Raw genomic sequence first — 22,778 nt, forward strand, 5'->3', positions numbered from 1 at the left:
GCTTTCTCCTCTAGCCCGGGGGGGGGGAATCCCCTTGTCCCAGGCCCCCCCCCCCCGCGCACTGCCGCCTCTCCGCGCCCCACTTCCATGCTAAGTGGCGGTTCTTTCCGTTACACCGGGAGTCCGCGCGCACCCCTCGGAAGAACCGCCCCGCGTCAGCCCCGCTCCCTCCGGCTTCGCGATTGGCTGACGGAGCCGGCGCTCTGCAGTCCCGGCTGCCGCTGAGGCGATTTCTGAGGTGCAGCCGCGGTTCAGCTGCTGAAGAGCTCGGCCGGAGGAGGGCGGGAGTGGCGGGACTACCGCCGCTGGGGGGGCCACGGGTCCCTGTTCTGTCGCGGTGCCAGCGGCGTGGTCTCCATTTGGGTGGCAGGTGTGTGCAGGGTGGAGTCTCCCTCCATCTCCTCGTGATGCGGCGATAAGAGGCGGCGGCAGCAGCAGTAGCGCCGTCCGCCGCTGGAACAAAGGCGCCGCCCGACCCCCGCGGGCATCTGTCTTGCCCTCCGCGGAGAGATGGCGTCGTTCAACCTCGGGGGACTCAGCGCCTCCGCTCGGAGGAAAAGCGTCTGTTCCCGCAACGCGACCGTGGAAAGGCGAAATCTCATCACGGTCTGCAGGTGAGTTTGGCTCCGAGGCCGGTGCAATGACTCACTGAGCCCGGCCCTCGTCGCAGGCATGGACAATCGTTCTGCTTAAGAGAGTTAGTTGGGACTACTCGGCAGTAAGCGTTGCGCGCACTCCGTTCACGTGTTTCCTCTGGCATAAGTCCCGCTTTGCTCCATGGGGCTTCCTCTGTCAACACAGGTTTCATCCAGAAAAAACGGCCTCCCACTCCTTTAATTCTGTTCTCGCAATCGCCCGCTCAGAGGGAATAGCGAACTTCTTCAGTCCCATGCATATTGGGGTACTGGGAGCACCTTTCCACTATCCCACATCAGAATGCAACAGTGCTAGGTGTGCTAAGGGTAGCTAATCTCTGTTAACTGGATTTCAGAGTGCCCAGAAAAGGGGGTTTCTCCCCTTTGGCAAGCACCTTTCTTGAGCTGCCTCTTTAGCCTTTGTACTGAAGAACGGTTCCTTTTTCTTTACCTTTCAGATCTGTGAATTATTGGTGTCGCTTGCATGCACTTGTGTCAGATGTGACAAGTGGGCCTCTTGTGAACATTTCTTGCACTGAATCACCATAGGGAATTCTGCCCTTTCCGGGTGTTTTTGACCACTTGTGACTATTAAGGTGGGATGAAGCGCTGACTGTACAGAACAAGTGTTTTCCACCTTGCAATGCAGAGCTTTAATTGAATCTCATCTTAGCTTTATAACAGCCTGGATTGAGTGCTATACTATAGCCCCAAAGTATATGGCTGGGGTGCAGAGGATGATGAGATGTGCCAGTTTTCTTTCAAACAGGGCTTCAGTAGGACAAATTATGAGCTTAATTGGACAAAATACATAGGGTGAAATATAGCTGAGGTAAGGCAAAACTGATCCCTTTACGGATGCTTTGTCTCCCCATATGGCTGCTATTTGTTTCTGTGGGATGACTTGGGAACAAGGTTTTATTATGAACCTGGCCAACCGTGGATTGGCACACCATGGGACAGCAATGGTCTGGATTTGTTAAATAGAGGGTGTTTGGCATTTCCTTCCTCCCCCCTCCCCCCTCCCCCTCCGTGGTAGGCACTTACCTCTCATTTTCCCAGAGCAGCTTTTGCATTGGAAAAAGGAGCATCCCTTAATTTCTTTTTGCCCTGCAACTGTGTTTGGTTTGGGGTATGGATGTGGGGAGAAGCTAGGTGAGAGAACTAGGCCTATCTTTGTCCATTGTTTTGTCCATAGCAAAGGCTTTAGCACCGGTCTGGACTTTGAGGAGTGGTTGTGGTAAATGTAAGTGGACAATGGACCTGGAGAATCCCCAGTCATTTCCCTGCCCATCAAAAATAATGGCCTTGTTGCTAATTAATGGTAAATAAGATAATATCTCAAGCACATTTGGAGGATATCTCAGCCTCATCAATGAGTAACCCCTGCCAGTTATATATACCTGTGCACATTCAGAACAATGGACAGGTTATAGTTTATGAATGGACTTCCATGGGTGACTTACTACCCACAACACTGATTTGAATATTTTAAGTATGTTTCATGTATAAAATCAGGAATGTAGTTTTACTAAGCTGATCAGAGGGGTTCAGTATAAATCAAGGATAATTGAATAGGTTTCTCCCCTACAAAAATATGTTTTAAGGCTTATGACTTCTTTAAAAACTTTATCAGGGAAGAGGATGTGATTTGTATGTATAGTTTTGTATAAATACTGAAATAATTGTGAGAACTTGCATTTAAGAGTGCTATTGAAAATATGTGATTCTGTTGCCTAAATAGAATGTTTAACAATACAAATAGGTCCAGAGTGATTTTTATGTACACATGTTGTTAATGTGTTTTTAGGTTTAATATTCTACTTGGGCAAAGATAACAAGAGTTTCTTATGTTAAGCTAGAAGATTAGCATGAGAAAATGGAAAATGGTGGGTGAAGCTAGGATTACAAGAGGAAACAAGGTAGAGAAAAGCTTCATGATAGTATTCCTAGGTCCACTTAACACTTTGTCAAGATTAACTGAATAAGGAAAAGGCATGAACATTACCATGGTGGTTTTGTGTGACCCATTCCTTCGCTACAAGTGTAAGAACTCAGAAAATAAGGATTGCTGAAATGTACTTTTCATTGTTTCTGGTGGTTATGTAGACTTCTATCGTTACAACTGAACTTCTCATTTAACCAGGTTTTTGCCATTGCATTGACTAAATACCATACAAATAGCATCCTTACAACTAGTCCCCAAACTAACTGGTACAGTCATCAAGTACCACTTCCATTTCTGTGTCTAGTAAGTTTTCATTAAATGTCATCTGGCTTTTAAGTACTAAATGCAGTCATTGCCTTTGTAGTGTGATAAATTAAGCTTGATAAAAATATAAGAAAAGCCATGCTGGATCAGACCAGTGATCCATCAAGTCCAGTAGCATTCTTTTCACACAATGGCAAACCAGCTGTCCACAGGGTCTTTCAAGGAGGACAGGTGCAAGAATTTTACTTGCCCAAGCTTCTCAGCATCTGGTGTACACAGGCATGTTACCTCCGAAGTAAGGGTGTAATAGCCATGACTATAAAGCCATCAATAGCTTTCTCCTCCATGAATGTGTCTAATCTTTTAAAGCCATCCAAATCAGTGGCCATCACTACTTTTTGTGGTACTTTAACTATGAATGGTGTGAAGAAGTACTTCCTTTTATTTTTCCTGAATCTCCTATTAATCAACTTAATGGGATGAGCCTGGGTTCTAGTAATATAGGGCAGGGAGAAAATGTCTACCTCTCAATTTTCTGCACAACATATATAATTTTAAATACATCTGTCTTGTCTCACCTTGCCTTTTTTTCTAAGCTAAACAATTCCAGTTGTTGTAACCATTCCTCATAGGGGAGTCGCTCCAGCTACTCCATCACTTTAGTTGCCCTTTTCTGCACTTTTTTGCAACTCAATGTCCTTTTTCAGGTGTGGCGATTAGAACTATGCACAGTATTCTAAGTGTAGTTGTATCAAAGATTTTTCTAAGGAGAGTAAGATCTTGTCAGTTATATTTTCAGCTCCTTTCCCAATTATATGTAACATGGAATTTGCCTTTTTTATAGCAGTTGTGCACTGGGTTGACATTTTCATCAAGCTACCCACCAGAACCCCAAGATCCCTTTCTTATTCAGTCACTGCTAGCTCATATCTTACCCAACTTCAAATATAGGCTGATATTTTATCCCAACATGCATTACATTACACTTATTTACATTGAACTGCATTTGCTATTTTAATGCCTATTCTCCCAGCTTGTAGAGATACCTTTGGAGCTCATCACAGTCCTTTTTGGTTTTAGTGACCCTAAATAGTTTAGCAGACTTAGCCACTTCAAGTGCTTACTTGCAATTCCAGAGACTCATTATTGTAGCATGGTGTTCACTTGATTCCCACCAACCCCACTGCCCCTGGGCCTTCTACTACCAACTTCCTTGTGGGCATGATCCTGGGCAAAGTCCTGGGTAAGGGAGTGAGGCAGGTGACAGTAACATTAGGCCTCTGCTCCAGCTGGACTGTTACCTCCCCTCCACCCAACAAGGTCAAGTACCACCAACTGCCCTGTTGGGAAGGCTCTGAACAACTTGTATTTGGATATTTCTATTATGGTTTTATTAATGCAGTTTCATTGATGGTAAAAGAATGGGCAACATGAACTAATCACATATTATTGTTACTGTGGGTAATTGATCTCTAGAGAATTCAGTTACCCATACTATCATGTGTCAGAGAATTTAAGAAATATTTGTGCCCACCCCCCCCAGTTCTGACAGTTACAACTTATTTTGTAAATTTATTCCAGTTTGTGTCCTGTCTAATGAAATTGCAGGGTGGGAGGATGGGGAGGCAAAGATTTCCTTCACATCTTCCATCTTATATAGGTTGCTCATAAGCCTCTGAATTTATGGTTTTTTGAGCATTAAAGGCACAACTTATAGAAATGAACCCTTAAATAGCTTGCCTTTCCTATATATATTATCATTTTTAATTTATTTGAATTATTTTTAACCCACTTCAGAGCAAAAGAAGTTTCGCTGAAGAGCTTTTATACAAGCAGTAAAACAAGTCAGTTTCTGTCAGGCTTAAAATTCACAACATACAAGGAAGAATAAGAGTGAAGAAGGAAAATATTTTGAAAATAAAATTGAAACCTATGCAAGGAGTTAATAAAATATAAAGTACAGTGAGAAAGTGAGTTCTCAATTTTCTCTGGTTGCAGTTATCCTGTATACTAGATGCCTTATCAGATATAAGGCATCATGTAGCAAGAAGAGCAAGGATAAGTGGGCTAACTTGATCTCCTTCGTTGTATTCCTGCATTCATCCCCACTGCATTCTGTGTTTTGGAGGGTAGTCTTCCACAACAAGAAGTGTGGGTATAGTCTTGTAGGCTGCGTGCTCTTATGCAGGGTTCTAAACAATGCTAGGAACTTAAATGAGTAGAGAACGTCCTTCCTGTAGATGTTAGTCCCATCCCCTAATGCAGTGGGTTCCAAACTGTGCTCCGCGGAACCCTAGGATTCCGCAAAAGCCTTGTGGGGTTCTGCGAAAAATCTCAAAAATAAAATTTACATCGGATTTTAAAATAAAACCACATGAGGCCAACTATTTGATTGTCAGTTAGTGTCCAAGCAGCACACAAGGAAATGCATTGGGCCATTTGGTTCCTGGGACTCTATTTGAAATAGAAATAATTGAAATAATACATTTGGGATATTACAATATAATTGCTTTACTCATTCAGTTTATTTAAAATGTTTCCTCTTCATTTCCAAACCTACTATGTTATGCAAAGCACTCGGACATGAAGAACATTGTGGCTTCACAATGCTTAGTAAAAATCAGGGATAGAGTTAGGGTTCTGCAGGGGGAAAAAAACTTGGGAACTGCTACCCTAGTACATGGAAAGCTGCAAGTTATGTCATCTATGGTGAGAGGAAAATATATATCAAAGTAGGGTTTTTATCTGCAATTCAAAAGTGTGTATGATGTAAAAACATTCAGATAAGTACAGAAAACTTAATGCACATGTCTGTTTTGAAGGAAGCCTGATTGTGCTTAGTGAGCATAAAATGGCACTCTAAATGTGCATTATGTTTAAAGTAGTGCTTGTAGCTGAATACAAGTGCAATTGAATTGGCAGTTCATTTTGTTCCATGTAGTAGTGGCAGCCATGTACATTATGATGGAATGCAATAGGTTGTGAAAATATAAGTGGAAAATAAGACCCCTTACATTTAGTTTTTAAGTAGGTACACACTTTAGAAATCATTTGAGAATTTGAGTCACTTAAATCAGGGATAGGCACACTTTGGTTTTTTCACAACGTTTACTTTCTTTTACTAGAACCTTGAGAGTCATTAACTGATACAGAAGGCTTTTTCTGAGCCCAGGAATTAATATTCAGTGACAAAACTGAGCAGAACTGCCCTTCTACATGCATCTTCTCCTGGTTATTCTAAGCCATTGAATTTAATACCGGGAAAGTGATTTTGATGCTCTCCGTACTGATGCTGATTTATTGTAAATCACATTACTAGTATATCTATGGGATTTCTGCTTACCCCTTGCCTACTTGATCCGGTAAGTATTTCCAGTCAACATGATAGAAAGCCATTTTTCTGTCTCATGAGATAACATCCCGGTGGTTTGACTGAATGACTCACTTGCAAACATGTCTAGTTCAAAACATTTGATAAATTAGTTTAACACTCGTCTAACAAACTGATGATGATATTTATAGTCACAAAAACTTCTTTACAAAAAGCTATGCATTTGAAGAAACCCCATTTCAATTGTATGGCTGGTTATAAACAAACATTTGCATGCTAAAGTATGATACAAAAATAAAAATAACATTTGTTTGAATTGGATGCTGTTGAAGTCTAATCAATTTGTTGTTTTAGAAATTATTGAGGGTTTAAATTTCGGTAGAAATATGTGTGTTGGCTTCAAGGCATGTGTTTCCCTAAAATATTATGCACCCCAAACCTAAAATTAATCATGCTTGTGCTATTTTATCCTAGATTTTCTATCAAGACACTGATTGATCGTTCTTGTTTTGAAACTATTGATGATTCTTCTCCTGAATTCAACAATTTTGCAGCAATTCTGGAACAGATTCTAAGTCACAGACTGAAAGGTATGTAGGCCCATTTTTGTATTTCTCCCAGCAAATAACTGCTGACATTTACACTTTTAAAGGTCTTTATTACAAATGTAAATGAGTTTTAGGCTGGTTATATTAAAGCTTTGTCAAAAAAGCATCTGAAGATTTTAGACCTCTCAAATTAATAATTTTTTTCTGAACTGAATTAAAAGTTACAGTTTTAATTGGATTTCCTTAAGTCTTCCTAAAGAGTGGTAAAATTGGCAGTACAGTGTAATTCCTTTTTCCCTGGTTGAGAAGGCAGGCCGTCAGTTTAATTATTCCTTCCTAGAGAATAATTCCTTTGTACACATGGAGAGGGGAGCTAAGAAATGTGTAAACCTTATGATGTACTAGAGGTTCTCGGCAAAGGGCCCAGGGTAATCAGGATCCTGAGGGGGAGGAACTGACAGTGGTAGGGAAATGAGGCACTGCAATGGAACTTAAGATACCTCCTGTTTGGAGGAAGGCACATGCCTTCTCCCTCTTAGCAGTATTACATTTTTCTGGTCATCTTATCTAAAATGATTCCTACACAAAAAGAAAACTACCAGCAGTAATAAATGCTTATGATGTTGGTGTACATCATAAGCATTCATAAGACCCTAGCAAAATGCTGACATTTACACTTTTTAGGCATGCTGAACTCTTTCCATTGGGACCTATGCAGTTCCGTCCTGCGTTACACTTTCCCATCTTCCATCTCATGGGATATATTTTGGTTCTTTGGTCAATTTTGTCTTTAAACATACTTTAAACATACTTGGTGCATTCTCCTTTGGAGGCTCTCATATTGGTAAAAAAGTGAAATAATAGATGGCACTTCTTATTCAGAAGGAATGGTATATTTTTCATTCAGAATGATGGTTTGTGTACAGATTTGTTCTTGTTTCCTGTAATCCCAGCTTCATAGTAATCAGACTGATACTACTTGTTTTTTAATTAAGCACACCTTAATTTTAGGAGGTCCCTGGATTTCAATACAAATAACAAAAATAATCCTTTCAGTTTTACCTCTTCATAGTTCCAAGCAAGATGTTTGTTTAAATGAACAAAATGGTGGGGAGGAAGTACCACATTTGGTCAAAACAGGTTAGAAATGGGGTCTTACACAGGCACAAAGAGATATGAATGCAGGAGGCAGCAAGTTCTCAGAATGTAGGTGAAAACATATGCATCAGGTTTGGTGCATGAGGTGAAAAACCACATACATTCTACAAACACTTGGTTGGTTTACTATTTTTTAAGCAAGGCATTAGATAAAATTGACAAACTCCATTCCTCCTTGGTTTTTGCATGTCGGTTGCCAGGTTACCATTAAGTTACTTGTTTATTACCTGATGATCCAATTCCCAGCTGCTGCAAGTGCCAGCTGGGTACCCCTCAGCTGTGATCTCTCAACTAATGCCCTTCCCAGGGAGTGCTTCCTGGTGTATTCATTGTATATGTTTAGCCACCATTAAGACCTCCTTCTTTAAGCAGACATTTTAATCTGTTGCTTTATTTTATTGCTAGCATCTCAGTGCTTTTAATATTTTGGGCCTTAACATTTAATGTTGTGTTATTTTGATACTTTTATTGTAGTTTTTAAAAAAATTGTTTTGTTTCTGCTGCTTGGTTTTATGATTGTAAACTGCCCCAAGAGCATTTCTGGTTGGGTGACTTAAAAATTTAATCAACAAATAAACTACCAAACTTAAATAAGTATTGCCTAGCTCAAAGATAAATGATGTATCATGCTGCCACAAAGGCAATATGCTATGCTAAAGAACTATAGACATGTGACTTATGGGCATTTTGAAATGTACATAATTTTTATCATTCCCTCCCTCCCTGACATCTATTTAGGTCAGATCACTTGGTTTGGGTATGAAAGTCCTCGTAGCTTCTGGGATTATATTAAGGTTGCTTGTCGCAAGGTTTCACACAACTGCATCTGTAGCATTGAGAATATGGAAAATGTTGGTTCTTCAAGAGCTAAGGTGAGAATAAATGTTTCAACATCACAATCCATGGTATGTACTATTGATCTCTGAATACCTCATGTATTGTACTTAAATATTTTGTATTGATACTTGCATGTAAACCTTTTCCTTGTTCATCTGGAGGTAAATTACCTGGTATGAATTGTCCAAGCACCTTATAATTAAAGAAGAGGAAGCGTAGCTACCTGTGTTTGACTTTATTTGTAGTGATGAACAATGTTAAAGTGTATGTGTCTGTCTTTGTCAGAAAGCTTTAAACTGTTACTACTCTGACAGTGACAATTGCTATCAAAATGTTTTGTCAGACAGTGTTTACTCAGGTTCCAGAAATTAAGAAACACAGTATAACATGAAAACTTGAATCAGCCTCTATTAGTTTAGGTATGTATAAAATGTTTACTTATATGAAACTTTGCATCAGGAAGGATGTGTAACTTGAAAACATGTACATAGTGTGTTAACACAAATTAATCTTACATAGGTTATTTTAGTATCTATTTCTGAAACAAGTTAAAGATTGCTTATAAACCTTTGGTGATAGAAAATGTGATGTAGAGAAAAACAAGCTATTCTTGAACATCTGTAATCTGTTGCTGATTTATCAAGAACTTTATAGACAAGCAAACTGAAAACTTACAGGTAAACACAGTTAAGGTTGCAGTTAATAGGATTGTAGAGTCAGTGATCAGAAGCCCTGAACTTGGAAGAGTTCAATCATGCAGGAAAAACAACAGAAATGATCTTTAATTCCTGTTCTCTCACTCTGCAGATTTTGCTTGGCAGGGTTTTTAAAAGCCCATTGAGTGAGGGTGCTTTTGAGAGGGAGGGAAGAAGGCTAGAGGAAACTCAGGATAACTCATGTCATGGTCTCACTTGTCTCTTTTCCTCCCCTCACCACCCACTTGAATGCCCCCTTTCTTTCCTCTTAGATAACTTTTCTGCAGACAGCCTGTTAAACTAACAATTTCTTGTACTGGGACATAGCATGTGACTTTGCAAGATTAATTACTGTTTCTACTAATTTTCTACCAGTGGAGAAAAGCCCAGTGGGGGGAGGGATCGGCGGGAGGAGACACAGACAGACAGACAGACAGGGAGGGAGGGAGGGCACGACCAACCAAATTTGGTAACGTACTTTGCTGCACCCTTTTCCCTCAATGTGTGACTGAGGAATGGGGTATCTGTTGATTTGTATAACAAATAGAGAAGAAATAGGTATGGGCCCTAATCTATAGTGCAGGGAATTATGTGAAGGTCTTTAAAAATTATATATCCTCGTTTTCAATCAAACATGGTGATACAGGCCATTCTACTACCTTGCCTCACTGTAAATAGAAAAATGTCATTCCAACTCAGCTGTTTCAGTGGGGTACTATAGTTTCTTGACACGGGAGATAAAAATGCAACTTTCCATTTGCATGCCAAATGATAGAGTCCCGTATACTGCCTGATTCTTCTGTGTGGGTATACTTGTCCTGAATGTATGGGTATATGTGCAAAGAGGGAAAAGTATTTATGGTTGTGTTATGATTTGGGAAAAAAATAGGCTTACGTGAATGCCCGCATGGAATGCAGGTTATATGTATGCATAGACTGAGCATTATGTGCACATTAGTGAAACAACAAAGAGGGAGGAACTGCCAGCTGACTTGGCTGTCAGAGTGGAAGCCAAGCCATCTCATTTTGGTACTTCAACTGTAACTTGTCGCACTGAACAGGAATCACAGACTGCTCACTTAAAATGCATCTTCATTCTTCCTTTTATGTGTGAATTGCTTTCACTGTTTAGCCTAGTTTTTTTTTAAAGGAAAGACTTATCTCAGATTTGTATATTGCTGAATGCATTCTATGCAGAGGCAGTTTTGACTGCAAGTAACTTGATACAGAGTATGAAGTAAAGAGTATGACACTACAGCCTGGCTTCTCTTAGCTTGATTGGGTTTTGGAGATCAAATTTGTGTTCAGTTTGTTGATTTTTAATACTTGATTCATGACCTTTTTCTTTTTCAGGGAAGAGCTTGGATTAGAGTAGCACTTATGGAAAAGCACTTGTCTGAATATATTTCTACAGCTTTGAAAGACTTCAAAACAACCAGGTGTTAACCTTTGTTTGACAAAATTTTACATTGGATTTTAAATTTCTTCAGCTGCTACTTCTACTGCTACTATAGTCTCAACATTTCTTCAAATGTTGGAGAGCAGTAATCAAATAATTTTTGTACTAGAAAGATATAAATTTAAGGCATTCGTACATCTTTTTATAGTGCTCAAATTTATCATGCCAAATAATACCTCTTCAAACCCATGTGTAGTTTGTAACACTTATGACTGTTTTATTATATTGAAAATGTTAACGTGTAATTATTGATAGAAAATAGCATTGTGTAAAGGAAGAAAAACGTATTTCTAATAATAATAGACATGTTTGTTTAACTCAGGCTAGTAGGTTATTTGAAATATTAGTAAAACTGTTTTTTTGTTTTTGTTTTTTGCAAACATAAACCACATACTCCATATCGACTTTTCATAAATTATGGTGCCAGTGTTCCTGTGGTGTTTCTTCTCCCCAGCCACTTTCTATTAAAAAAAAATGTTTCATTTACTAGCTATCAGGGATCTAATTTACTGCTATTAAACAAATGTGAAAGTGAAATTACTAAATCTCTAAGCTAATTTTGGTCTGTTCCACCTCCACCAACCTCTTAAAGTATGAAATGGAAATATAGAATACATTTTGCTTGTATCATAAATTACATATGCATAAATCTATTTTGTGTAGCTATACTACTGCAAGAACAGAACAGATTATTTTGTTTTTATAATTTTAAGTAATTTTATATTTTTAAATATTTACTGTGTGTGCATGTTTATGATAATAATATATAAACAAAAACATAAGCTATTCTTGAGTTTGTTTTTGGATCCCAGGAGTACATTTTATGCTAAGATGATAATTCAGCTCCAACTTAGTTTTACCTTGACACAGAAGATTACTTTCACACTATACACTGAATTCCTGCTTCTCTTTCTCCTTCATGGCTTCCTAAAAGCCCAATAAGAAATTAAAGTTAACTTTGTGGGATCCCTTATACTTACAGACCATGATCCAATAGACTCTGGAGACTAAGGGGCATTAGGATTTTTTTCGAGTCGCTGGTTGGAGAGTGTGTTCCAGTTGGGGATTGGAGCTCTGCTGCTCAAGTCCTTTGGAGCCAACATGGGAAGAGTTTAATTGGTTACTCTCTGTTAAAGCAGCCTCAACAAGGGCTGGAAGTGGGTGGTGAAGGGAGGAGACTGTGGAGGTCAGGATGCTGGGTATCTTGGGGCCTCCACAACCTCCTTCTGTTCGTCTCTGGGATGCTGTTGCTAGATGGCTAAAAGGGACTGTCCAGCCAAAATTCAGAGTGGTAGGAGTAGGACTTCCACCTGCAGCTCCTGCTTTGCATTGGATGAATATGAACCTTCAAATTTGGGGTCTTATTGCTTATTTCCATAAGAGAGTTTGTGTGTTAAGACTACATTTTCAGCATGTGTAAACCCTCCTGCTCCAAATCTTTTTTTTGTGGGATAACTTCTTAAAGTGGGATAACTTTAAAATCAGTGATGCATGTTATTCCTAGTTAAGGAATTACGGACTCATTGGATCCTAACTGGAAATGTATAGTGCAAAAATACAAAGGGTATATCTAAGTTTTTTTTGTTTTGTTTTTTTGTTTTGTTTTTACTATAACTGGGAACCAAATAAACTTGAAAGATTATACATGCATTCTTGCAGTGAATACTTCAAATTCTAACACATTCACAATATCCTTGAAATATACACAGGAAGATTTGGGCATTCCAGCTATAAAGAAACATTGCATTAACTACTGTAAATTTGACATTTCTAATTGTCAATATTAACATTTTCTTTAGTAATTTAAATAATACACATGTTAGATAAGTACTTAGAGTATTTAAATGGTAAATGTTAATCTTTTTCTAGAAGATTCTATGAGGATGGCGCTATTGTACTAGGAGAAGAAGCAAACATGCTAGCTGGTATGCTGCTGGGACTCAATGCTATTGATTTCAGGTATTTGTTCCTATGTATATTTCAATAATTTTCATAGAAAATGGTCATTAGGAAATGAGATCAGATAGTTTAAGAATAGGTGGGGAGGAGCTTGCAAGCTTGCTTTCACATTTCTAGTTCATCCCTTTTTTCTTAGGTACAAGATGTAGGCTTTGAGGAATTACATCAGAGGATGGAAGGGGCTTTTCATTTACCCAGCTGTAGCTACTTTTATCTCTTTGATTTGATCCAGGCCATGCATTTTACTGATTGTGGCTTTTTTTTAACTAAATTTCTCCAACTTTAGAACTGGAAGCACAAACATCTCATCTGCTTGTGGATACACCTAAGGAAGGGCTATGTAAGCTTGGTGCTCACTAATGGAGTGCTAATCATAGTTTAGTTTTGCATCCCATACATGGCTAGTTCAAGACATTTCAATGGCTGAGGTAAAAGAAATTTGGAAGGAAGAAATGTTGAATGCACAGAGAAATTTGAGTTAAAGGGAAGTGAGCTAAAGTGCCTCCTCCATAGGGTTCAGAACAATGGAGCTGAGAGAAATTGAGATTTGGAAAGAAAGGAGGTGGACAGCAAATCATCACCATTATCTCAGAAATTGGATAAATGGAATGAGTGGGGGATGATCACAAGGGAAAAAGCTCAGGTACAGAGAGAAACAGAGTTGGGAAGAAGGGAGGGGGAGAGCAGAAAAGAAGTTGAGAAGCAGAGAACCACTTAGCAAGGACAGTTCTGGTGGCTTAAATGGGGATTTTAAAAATCTCAGCTGTTAGAGGAGAAAGTGAAAAGGCAGAGAAGGAGGTGACTATGTTTATCTTAGGTGAGCTGTGCAGCTGATGAAGGAAACTGTACAGAGGCTATAGGCTAAAGTGAAAGGATCCAGGGCTTCCCCTTCCTCCGAATCTAAGGTATCCATTGTTATCTCTTAAAATGTCCTTCTAAGACTAACAAATCTAGCTGCTTTATACCACCCTGTGCCTTGGAATGTGGCCAGCGCTGCTCAGAGTTCCTCCAGTATCTAGTTCTGAACCAGGTGCTCTTTCCCCCCTTTGTGAAGTGGGTTTGAAGGTACAGACTGGCTAGCTAGCCCCTCACCTGACGGTTTCCTAAATGGAAGAACACGCAATATAATGGCAAAAGCTGATGGAATTCTGTTTGCCCAATCTGAGATTGAACTAGAAACTAGTCGTCTTTTATGTAGAAAAAAGCTAGTAAGCCAGGCCCTGTACAGGTACTTGGTATTCTCCTCAAGTGCAAGGTGGGTAGGACAGTAGGCAGTAGTGGTGAATTGGAAGGGGGTACTCACACAGATCCATATGCCACCTGAGGTTCTACCTTGCCTCATGGTAGGGCCAGCTTTGATGCCAAGACATTCCTATACTGTAACTCAGAGACTTCACTCTGAGATTAAAATGCACTTGACAGTGTACTAATTATAGTTGCCTAGATAAATAATACACTGATACACTAGTTTTCATCTAATGTTGGTTCCATTTTACCTTTGGACTCCCATAGGTTAGAGAATGGTAAAATTACTATTTTCGCTCTCTTCTCTTAAATAAGACAGCCACTTCTCTGATTCATGCAAAATCAATATAAGTAAAGGCAGATTGGAAAAAGAAAAAGTGTGAGACTTTGTTTTTCTGTGAAACCATTGGTAAATTGAAATGTAATAATCTACACTTGTCTGGCTTCATTTACTGCTATTTTTTCTGCACTGGCAATGTTGTTAAAGAAAATTCTGGGCTGAGATTCCTCAGTGTCTGCCTTATAATTTTCTGAATTTATCATGGTTACTTATTTTTCATGTTGTGTCAGCTTCTGCCTCAAGGGAGAGGGTCTGGATGGCAACTATCCAGCTGTAATAGACTACACACCTTACCTGAAGTTCACCCAAAGGTATCTTTTTTCTTAAATATTTCACTTAGCATCAAAATTTAGCTTGTAGCAGCCTGGCTTTACACTTATTTATCACATCTTACATTGTTTCTAGTATGTTGTGATGCTTTTACTTCGTGATCAGATGAATATTACATTAATTCATGTTACATTAATTTTGGCTTGATGAACCTCTGAACTAAAAGGGAATGAAGTTTAAAATTCTATCCTACACTGAATTTTACAGCTTTAAATCAAGTCCTTACAACATTTACACATTTTTGGCTTCCTAAAGGGACAGGGTCCACTTGATGGACCCACCTGCTATCATTTAAAATAAAAAGCTACACAGCAAAGCTATAGAGGGAAGCTGATAAAAGCTGGGAATTTCATGTAAAAATAACACTTAAGGAATGCAGTGTGTAGGTGTTTGAAGGTATTTGCATATAACACCAAGATAACTGGATAGTTTAAACGGTGCTTTAAAAAGACGAGGACATATGGAAAGCTGGAAGCAGAAACACAGTGCATTCATTACGAATAAGTTGAGCATGAGGGGAGAAGTCAAAACCTACCAGTATTTTAATGTGAGAATCTGTTTTGACGCATACGAGAATCTTTTTTTGTATGTGAAAGGGATCATTGTTTGGGTTGAACAGCAGCTATGTGGAAAGCAGCACCATAGGTTTATCCATAGGCAGCTATGTTCTACTAAATCGACTATCCATCATAATCAGGTTAGGTGTGTCCTTTTTGTGTGACCTGCTTTGGACTGCCCCCCACCCCACGCACACTTTTTTCACCCTTTAGCAAAATTTAGACATTGATGAAGCTACATGCAATGGCAGCAAATTGTGCTTGAATTATCTCATGATTTGCCTTGGTGCATATGAACCAGATCAATGTCTAATTCTTGCTACAAGAACAAAAAAGTTTCTGTGGGACAATTGAAAGCAGATCTGTTGTTCTTTTTTTTTTTTTAGTAGTTGCTGTGATGTATTGGACCTTCTCTTAGTCAGATATAGACACGGAAAATTGCAGTGTTTCGATGCAGAAAGTCATTTGCACATCTGCTTATAGCTAACAGTAGAAGAGAAATTATTGCTAGCACTATGATACTCCCATCTGGAAGCATCCCTTTTTTATCCCAATAAAATAATCTGTGGGGAAGTTCATGGCCCTCTGGAAGTTCCTACTCAGTCTGCCTCCGACCTGTGAAACCAGACCATGTCTTCATGCTTTTAAAGGAAGAATATATACAACTAGTCAGCCACATGTGGCTATATCATCTCTTTAAAATGCTGTACAAGACTGAGCTTGCAATGTTTCCCAAAGGTTTCACCAGGTCCCCTGAAATTTTATGATGACATGCCTGTATCCTTACTTTAAGAATGCTCTAAAACACTTGCCTTTCTAATACAATGCGTAGATTATTTTCAGATGAAATATTTGAGCTTTGAAACTTGGTCCCTTAGTTCTGATAGCATCAGTAGTGATGAAGAAGAGCTAAGAACATTGGGCAGTAGTGGCAGTGAAAGCAGCACTCCAGAGAATATTGGTCCTCCTTTCAATATGGACGAAAACAGCTGGTACAACAAATGCAGAAGGGTTGAACAGAAATACCGACTCACACTGGAGCAGAAGGTAACTTGTTTATTGAGGTAAAAGCAACTGAAAATGTTTGATTTGTTACAGCTGTAAATAGCAATTACAAATTTATAAACTTCTAGAGAAGTTTGTTATGGGAAGAAGAAATAATTATTCCATTTTGTTTGAATTTGCAAAGTTGGGGTTTTATTAAAAACAGTCTGTAGATAATTCCCAGCAGCCGTCTCTTTGTCCTATGTGAATCAGTTGTCTGGATTCAAAGAATGGCATCATATATAAAATATGCTGCAATTTTATCTTTTCCTTAGGAAAGTTTAAAGTTTTTCTAGTGTGCATTGGTATTAGATTAGAGTAAGTATTTTCTAGTGACTTATGAATGAATCAAATTCAGTTTTGTTTGGTATTTTTTCTTACACCCAATTACCTATTTCATATATGAAATCTTCGAGTTGCTTTTCCTTAGAATTAACCAATTATTTGGGTATGTACAAATACATATGTGATATTGATACACCAGTGCAGTCTGCTTTTTGAGTGTAATCGCTAAAATCAAGGGTGCAAAACCCTTGGCTTTTGACCTTTTGGGTCCCCTGGTCTGGTGCACAGAGCTCTTGTGCTTCCTACACAAATATGCCATCATAGTAGAAAGTGCTGTCAAAATCCAGACACCAAGCTCATTCTGCACCAAATGGCAAGGAGGGAAGACTAAAGCAACTATTGAGTCATAATGTTTGCTCAATAGCTGCTTTGTCTCTGAGGGCAGCTAATTAGCAGGTTTGCATGTCAGGCTGTGTTATTTGAGCATTTCTCAGGTGTCAAACAGTTTTATGTATCGAACATGGGGCCTCCCTCTGGCATAACAGTTCCTGACATATAGCAGATTATACTACAAACTATAGCAGCTACCATAGATGCTTAGCTGCGGTCTGTCATTCAACAGGGAGACCAAAGATCTCATTCAAGAGCTTTCTTGTGATGGAAAGCAATTTTCAGTTAGTCCACTCTGGGACCACAAGCAGAAACCTTGTATGATTGCTTGTATGAAGCCACAATCAGCAGACAACCTCTAGTTACCTCTGTCATTAGCAGAGAGCCTCCTTGGGACAAACTTAAACCAGATCTTCTAAAGCCCAGGCATCAACAACTGGAAGTCCTTCTTAGCCTGTGGTTGGGACTTATTTCAGGAACTCTGCACCTATGGGACAAAATATCACCATGTGCCACAGAGTGCTACTGTCTGTATGAGTGCAATCATACAGTTTGCTTCTCCTCCTCCAGATGATCTGTCAATCATTTAAATGTCTTTTCTTATAAAGGAAGATACATTACCACTTTTCTGAGGGGGAGCAGCCAGTGCCCATTAGGTCCAAAGTGAGGGGGTTCTTGGATAAAGCCAAGAAATGGGTCTTGGCTCTATCCCATCCTGAACCTTACTTGAATGTGCCGACTGGCTTGTAAAAATAGCCATCTTTTAGATTTGACGCATCTACCAGTGTGTGTGGTTGGTTTTTCCCCCCTCTCATGGACTATGATTTCCAGCTCAAGATTGTGCCATTTACCTTGTCAGGTACTAAGCTTCTTCATAAAATGTGTGGTTATTGTCACAGCTTTCCATACATTAACAAATGTATGTGATGTATAGACTGTCCTGAGACCTTGGTAGTAGACAGTATATAAAAGTGTTTAAAATAAAATAAATTAAAAAAAGATGAGATGAGATGAAATGAATTGAAATAAATTGCATACTGGCAGCACTTTCTTGCCATTGTTTTCTTCACCATGTTGACACCATGTTGCAGATCCTGGGACAACTGCATCTCAGTACAGAAAATCATACACTCCCAGTTTGTTGGGGAGGAATGGCTCTGGACTCATTGGCTAGGCTTTTTAACCAAAGAGCAAAGCTGAACCATTCATACAGTTGGCTGTTGATGTCTCTTACATGTGAACAAACATGGTGTATTGTGCTCAAAGTGTTATGGCTTCCTCCATTACATGAATATGCATGCAATTATGACAAGACTTGTTTCATCCAGAAGACCTCCAACCACCTGGATTCCTAATGGTAGCTATTGTACCTTGATAGGTAAGCATGTGTTACTTGAGATGGTGGATGGACTTACACAACTTGCTTCAAGAAACCTTTCCCCCTCTGGATCCCAACTGTAATCATAGAATAGTAGAGTTGGAAGGGGCCAGAGGGCCCTTTGGTCCAGCTCCCTGCTCGGTGCAGGACTCCAAGTTAAATCATCCCTCTCAGATGGCTGTCCAGTTGCATCTTGAATAAGTTGGTAATAGCCAGTATTCCCCAATGTTAGGAAGCATATTGCAGTGACTTTCAGTGCCTTCTGTTCCCCATTGGAGATGACTTCATATAAATATGCTAGAACTGTTGGCTAGAGCTAAAGCTTTTTGTGCCTTTTGTGCTTATGACTGACTCATTCAGGTTGTAATAGACAATATGGTCACTGTATTCTATAAGAACCAACAGTGGAATGTGTTCTTATACTTTGCTTCATCTTGTGCCACATTTGGGGAGTAGTGTATTACTACCACCACCACTACTACTATTGATTTCATGTCTGTACTGCCCTGCAGCCTAAGCAATCTAACTCTAGTTGCAGTTCAACTTGACCCTGACAATTTATTGGTAGATCTGCTGAGTGGAAGGATGTGGTGCTTTTCAAGAAAATATCAGCACCATGGACAGTACCTATTTTTGTTTCTATTTCTGGAACATGCCCTCAGTGTGTGCCTTTGCCACATACACCCACAAACAGTGTGACCTATATTGCAGCAGAGTGTAACTGGGCAAAAATCATTAGATATGTTCCTCTGCTTATGGTCAGAGCTGTGTTTCTACTTGTTTTCTCCCAGTCCTACATCTTTAGCATGCGACTGCAGTGATAACTAAGGACCAAGGCTCTTGAATAGTACTTAACTCAGGGATAGGGAACAAACATTGAGTGAGAGGGTCAGATGTTAAATTGCAGGCTGGATTGTGTCAGGGACTGGATTATGCCCCAGTGTAATTTGGTTCCCAGTTCAAGCATTTACTGGAATTCGTCCACATGGTGCCTGAATAGGAAATCTTGCTTTGCTTCACAAGCTTAGCCCTGCCAGGGAAAACCCACAGATATTCCAGCTGAGACATTGGGTAGAAGAATGTGCTTTCATCTACTCCTCCTTTATTGGAGAGAATGCAGAGCAAGCAAATTCTTTGTGCACAACTCCCCTCTGGGTTAGGATGGTGAGCAACACACTGAGGAAGTGATTATTGTTATCTCAAATCACTGCCAGGAGATAACAGCAGGGACTGCTCTCCCCATTAGCCCTGAAGGAGCAGGGATTGAAGACAGCAGAGAGACTGTTAAGCCTAGGCTAACAGCTAAGGGTTTTTAGGCCTGGTGGAAGATCCCTGCCCCTTGGGAACCCTGGAAGCCTTGGCTCACAACACTGATGATCTAACTTTGAACTGAACCTTTTACTGGCTGCACATAAGGCACCTACTAAGACATTCTAAGAAGCCAAATGAAAGAAATTCACAGATTGTAGCAAAGTCAAGGACAGTCTACGATATACCCTTGTCTTCTCCCAGTAGTATTTCACTTTTCATTATTCCTTATGAATATGGGTTTGTCTGACTAGTTAAATGCTTCTTAGTGCCAGTTTCTGCTACTCACTGCCTGGTTGATGATTGTTCTGTTGTTCTCTCATTTTATGGTTAAATAACCAATCTACCTGCATTCTGTGTTCCATCAACACTTGAAGATTCCTTATGGTTCTAACACAGTTAAGAAAGCTAAGGTTTGAACCTCTTACGATATTTTACTGTAGGTTTTTTCTCTTGGAAGGTTGGTTTTCTGAGTGCTATAACATCTGCAAATCAAGTGAGTGAATGGATTCTCCAGCATAACTCACCATTCTTGCTTATGCATTGGAGTTAATGTGGTCTTGAGGCTAGATATAGATTAATCGGGACATTATCTCCCCAGACATCTTCATCTGTGCCACTGAAGATCATATTCTATACCAGTGATGGTGAACCTTTTAGAGATGGAGTGCCTGAATGGCAACCCAAAACCCACTTATTTATTGCAAAGTGCCAACACTGCAATCAAACCTGAATACTGAGATTGTAGTTTAAAAAAAAAAAACAATTCACAGCCAGTCCAAGCAAATATATACATATCCTTGGCAGCACACTGACCGGCCATGCGAAAGCTTGGATGAGTCACGGCTAATGAGTCATGGTTCGTGATGTCATCGCCTGGTGCCACTACTTTCCGAGCATGCTCATGGCCCCTGTGTGTGCTGTTATCCAATGCTCGGCTCCTGGAACAATGCTGGGATGACTTGGCTCACATGCTGACAGAGAGGGCACTGCATGCCTGCTGTGGCACACATGCCATAAGTTCACCACTGCCCTAACCCTACCCTGGTGCACTCCCCTAACCCTAATACAGGGCTAATGTTCCATAAAAAAGGGCAATTTTGAAAAAGCCTTCCTTGAGTAGCTTTTTCTGCACAGCTCATCATTTCTGCCAGTTCTAAACACATTCCAACCATCAAAATCATACCAGGACACCTCATTTTTCTAACCCTAACCCAGTAATGGTGAATCTTTTAGAGACTGAGTGCCCAAACTGTAACCCAAAACCCACTTATTTATCGCAAAGTGCCAACACTGCAATCAAACCTGAAAACTGAGGTTTTAGTTTAGAAAAAACAACTCACAGCCAGTCCAAGCATATATATACATATCCTTGGTAGCACACTGACCGGCCACGCGAAAGCTCGGACAAGTCGCGGCTAATAAGTTGCAGCTCATGGTGTCATTGCCTGGCACCGTTACTCCTTTCTGAGTATGCGCATGGCCCCTATGTGTGCTGTTATCCAATGCTATGATGCTGGGGTGACTTGACTCACATGCCGACAGAGAGGGCTCTGTGCGCCCACTGTGGCACATTTGTCATAGGTTCGCCACCACTGTTCTATACCTTGTCAGGCACAGTAATCCAATCTAGACATGGCGGGGAGTTTCAGACCTAGTCCATATTTATTAGGAGAACCCCAATGTTTGCTAGTAAGCTTCCTTGACTGTTCATTTCTAGTCGGCTCCCAGCCACAAAGGGTTTACGTTCAGTTTACTAGGACTGTTACAGCTTCTGTTGTTGTCCTCTATGTGTGTGTGTGTTTGGGGATGGGGGGAAGCAGCAGTAGTGGACCTCTCCTGTGCTGCTACATGGTCTCAGTCTCTACATGTGTTTGACAGTATTGATTGATGTCCAAGTCAGATGCCTATTCTGTAAGGTCCATGTTCTGTTTTCTGGTTTCTTAGTGCCTAGTAAGTACGCTTGATACTCTACACATATGTGGGACTGTATAGAGACCACAGAGAAGCACAGGTTGCTTACCCATAACTCTAGGGGTTTTTTTGAACGGTTATCTGTGCAGCCGCACAAGCCATCCTGCTACAGGTACTTATACCTGATTTCTACTTCTGCTTCCATTTTTATAACTACTGTGGTGTTGGGAGGTTTGAATTGAGAGGGAAGGCACAAGCCAGAAGCCCATGAAAATGTAGTGGAAATGTGACACCCCTGGTCTGTCTGTGGAAGCTTCCTAAAACAGATTCAGTTTTAAAACCCATATATATGGGTGAATGGGTGGCTACTCAAAGAACTATAATCACAGGTAAGCAGCCTGTCCTTTGAATTGCTTTTCATAGCTTAAATTGTCTGTCATTGGCTTCTTTGAATAACAAATGAAAGTGTAAAGATAAGAAATACTCAAAGAAATAACCTGAGCTCACCAAAATACTTAAAAATGAACTCTGCCCTTTCTACTTCTGTAAATCTTGTAGCACAGCAATTATGTTCATCTTTCTAGGGTTATCTAGAAGAGCTAGTACGTCTTAGAGAGACCCAGTTGGCTGAATCTATCTCTCAGAAGAAGTTACTGCGTCAGAAGATTGAAGCTATGGATTTAGCCCATAAAATGGAAAAGGAACAACTTGAGTACATCATTGTGGAACTGCAGGATCAGCTGTAAGTCAAATGTATTGCATAAATTTAACAAGAGGAATACTACTCTTTAAATAGTTTTTGTCTTTTTACAAACAAGCAGTTTAAATGTTGAAGAAATTAATTTAGCTTGATAAAACTGTTCTGAAGCTGTCCCATTGTAGGTTGTTAAATGGACCTCTGTCTATAAGATTAACAATATGTTATATTAGAAAATATTCTGTGAGCATTATCATATACTGCCACTGCACTTCTGCTAGTTCTGTTGTGTGAGCAAAATGGACCTCTAGTGTAACAGGAACTAGTGGTTCTTCGAATAAACATGGGAACAAGTGGCAATGCTCATCTTCAGAACGGAGCAGGTCAATGGAGTTCTCTAAACTCCTCTGACCAACCCCATTATCGAGATAGTTCCTATTGCTCTAGTGCTATATT

General features: G+C 39.8%; 1 protein-coding gene across 1 annotated transcript in view; it reads left to right on the plus strand.

The window, feature by feature from the left end:
• The first annotated feature begins 510 nt into the window (after positions 1-510).
• Positions 511-22,778, plus strand: part of RUNDC3B (RUN domain containing 3B) — a 52,811-nt gene continuing 30,543 nt past the window's right edge. Inside the window, exons 1-8 of the mRNA XM_044424912.1 lie at positions 511-614; positions 6,653-6,768; positions 8,623-8,756; positions 10,770-10,855; positions 12,745-12,834; positions 14,650-14,730; positions 16,185-16,353; positions 22,210-22,367. Of these exons, the coding sequence (XP_044280847.1) occupies positions 511-614; positions 6,653-6,768; positions 8,623-8,756; positions 10,770-10,855; positions 12,745-12,834; positions 14,650-14,730; positions 16,185-16,353; positions 22,210-22,367 (938 nt within the window). The remainder of the gene's footprint in view (positions 615-6,652; positions 6,769-8,622; positions 8,757-10,769; positions 10,856-12,744; positions 12,835-14,649; positions 14,731-16,184; positions 16,354-22,209; positions 22,368-22,778) is intronic.

Source organism: Varanus komodoensis, unplaced genomic scaffold, assembly GCF_004798865.1.
Source record: "Varanus komodoensis strain SLA01 unplaced genomic scaffold, ASM479886v1 scaffold15, whole genome shotgun sequence".
In the NCBI taxonomy this organism is placed as follows: domain Eukaryota; kingdom Metazoa; phylum Chordata; class Lepidosauria; order Squamata; family Varanidae; genus Varanus; species Varanus komodoensis.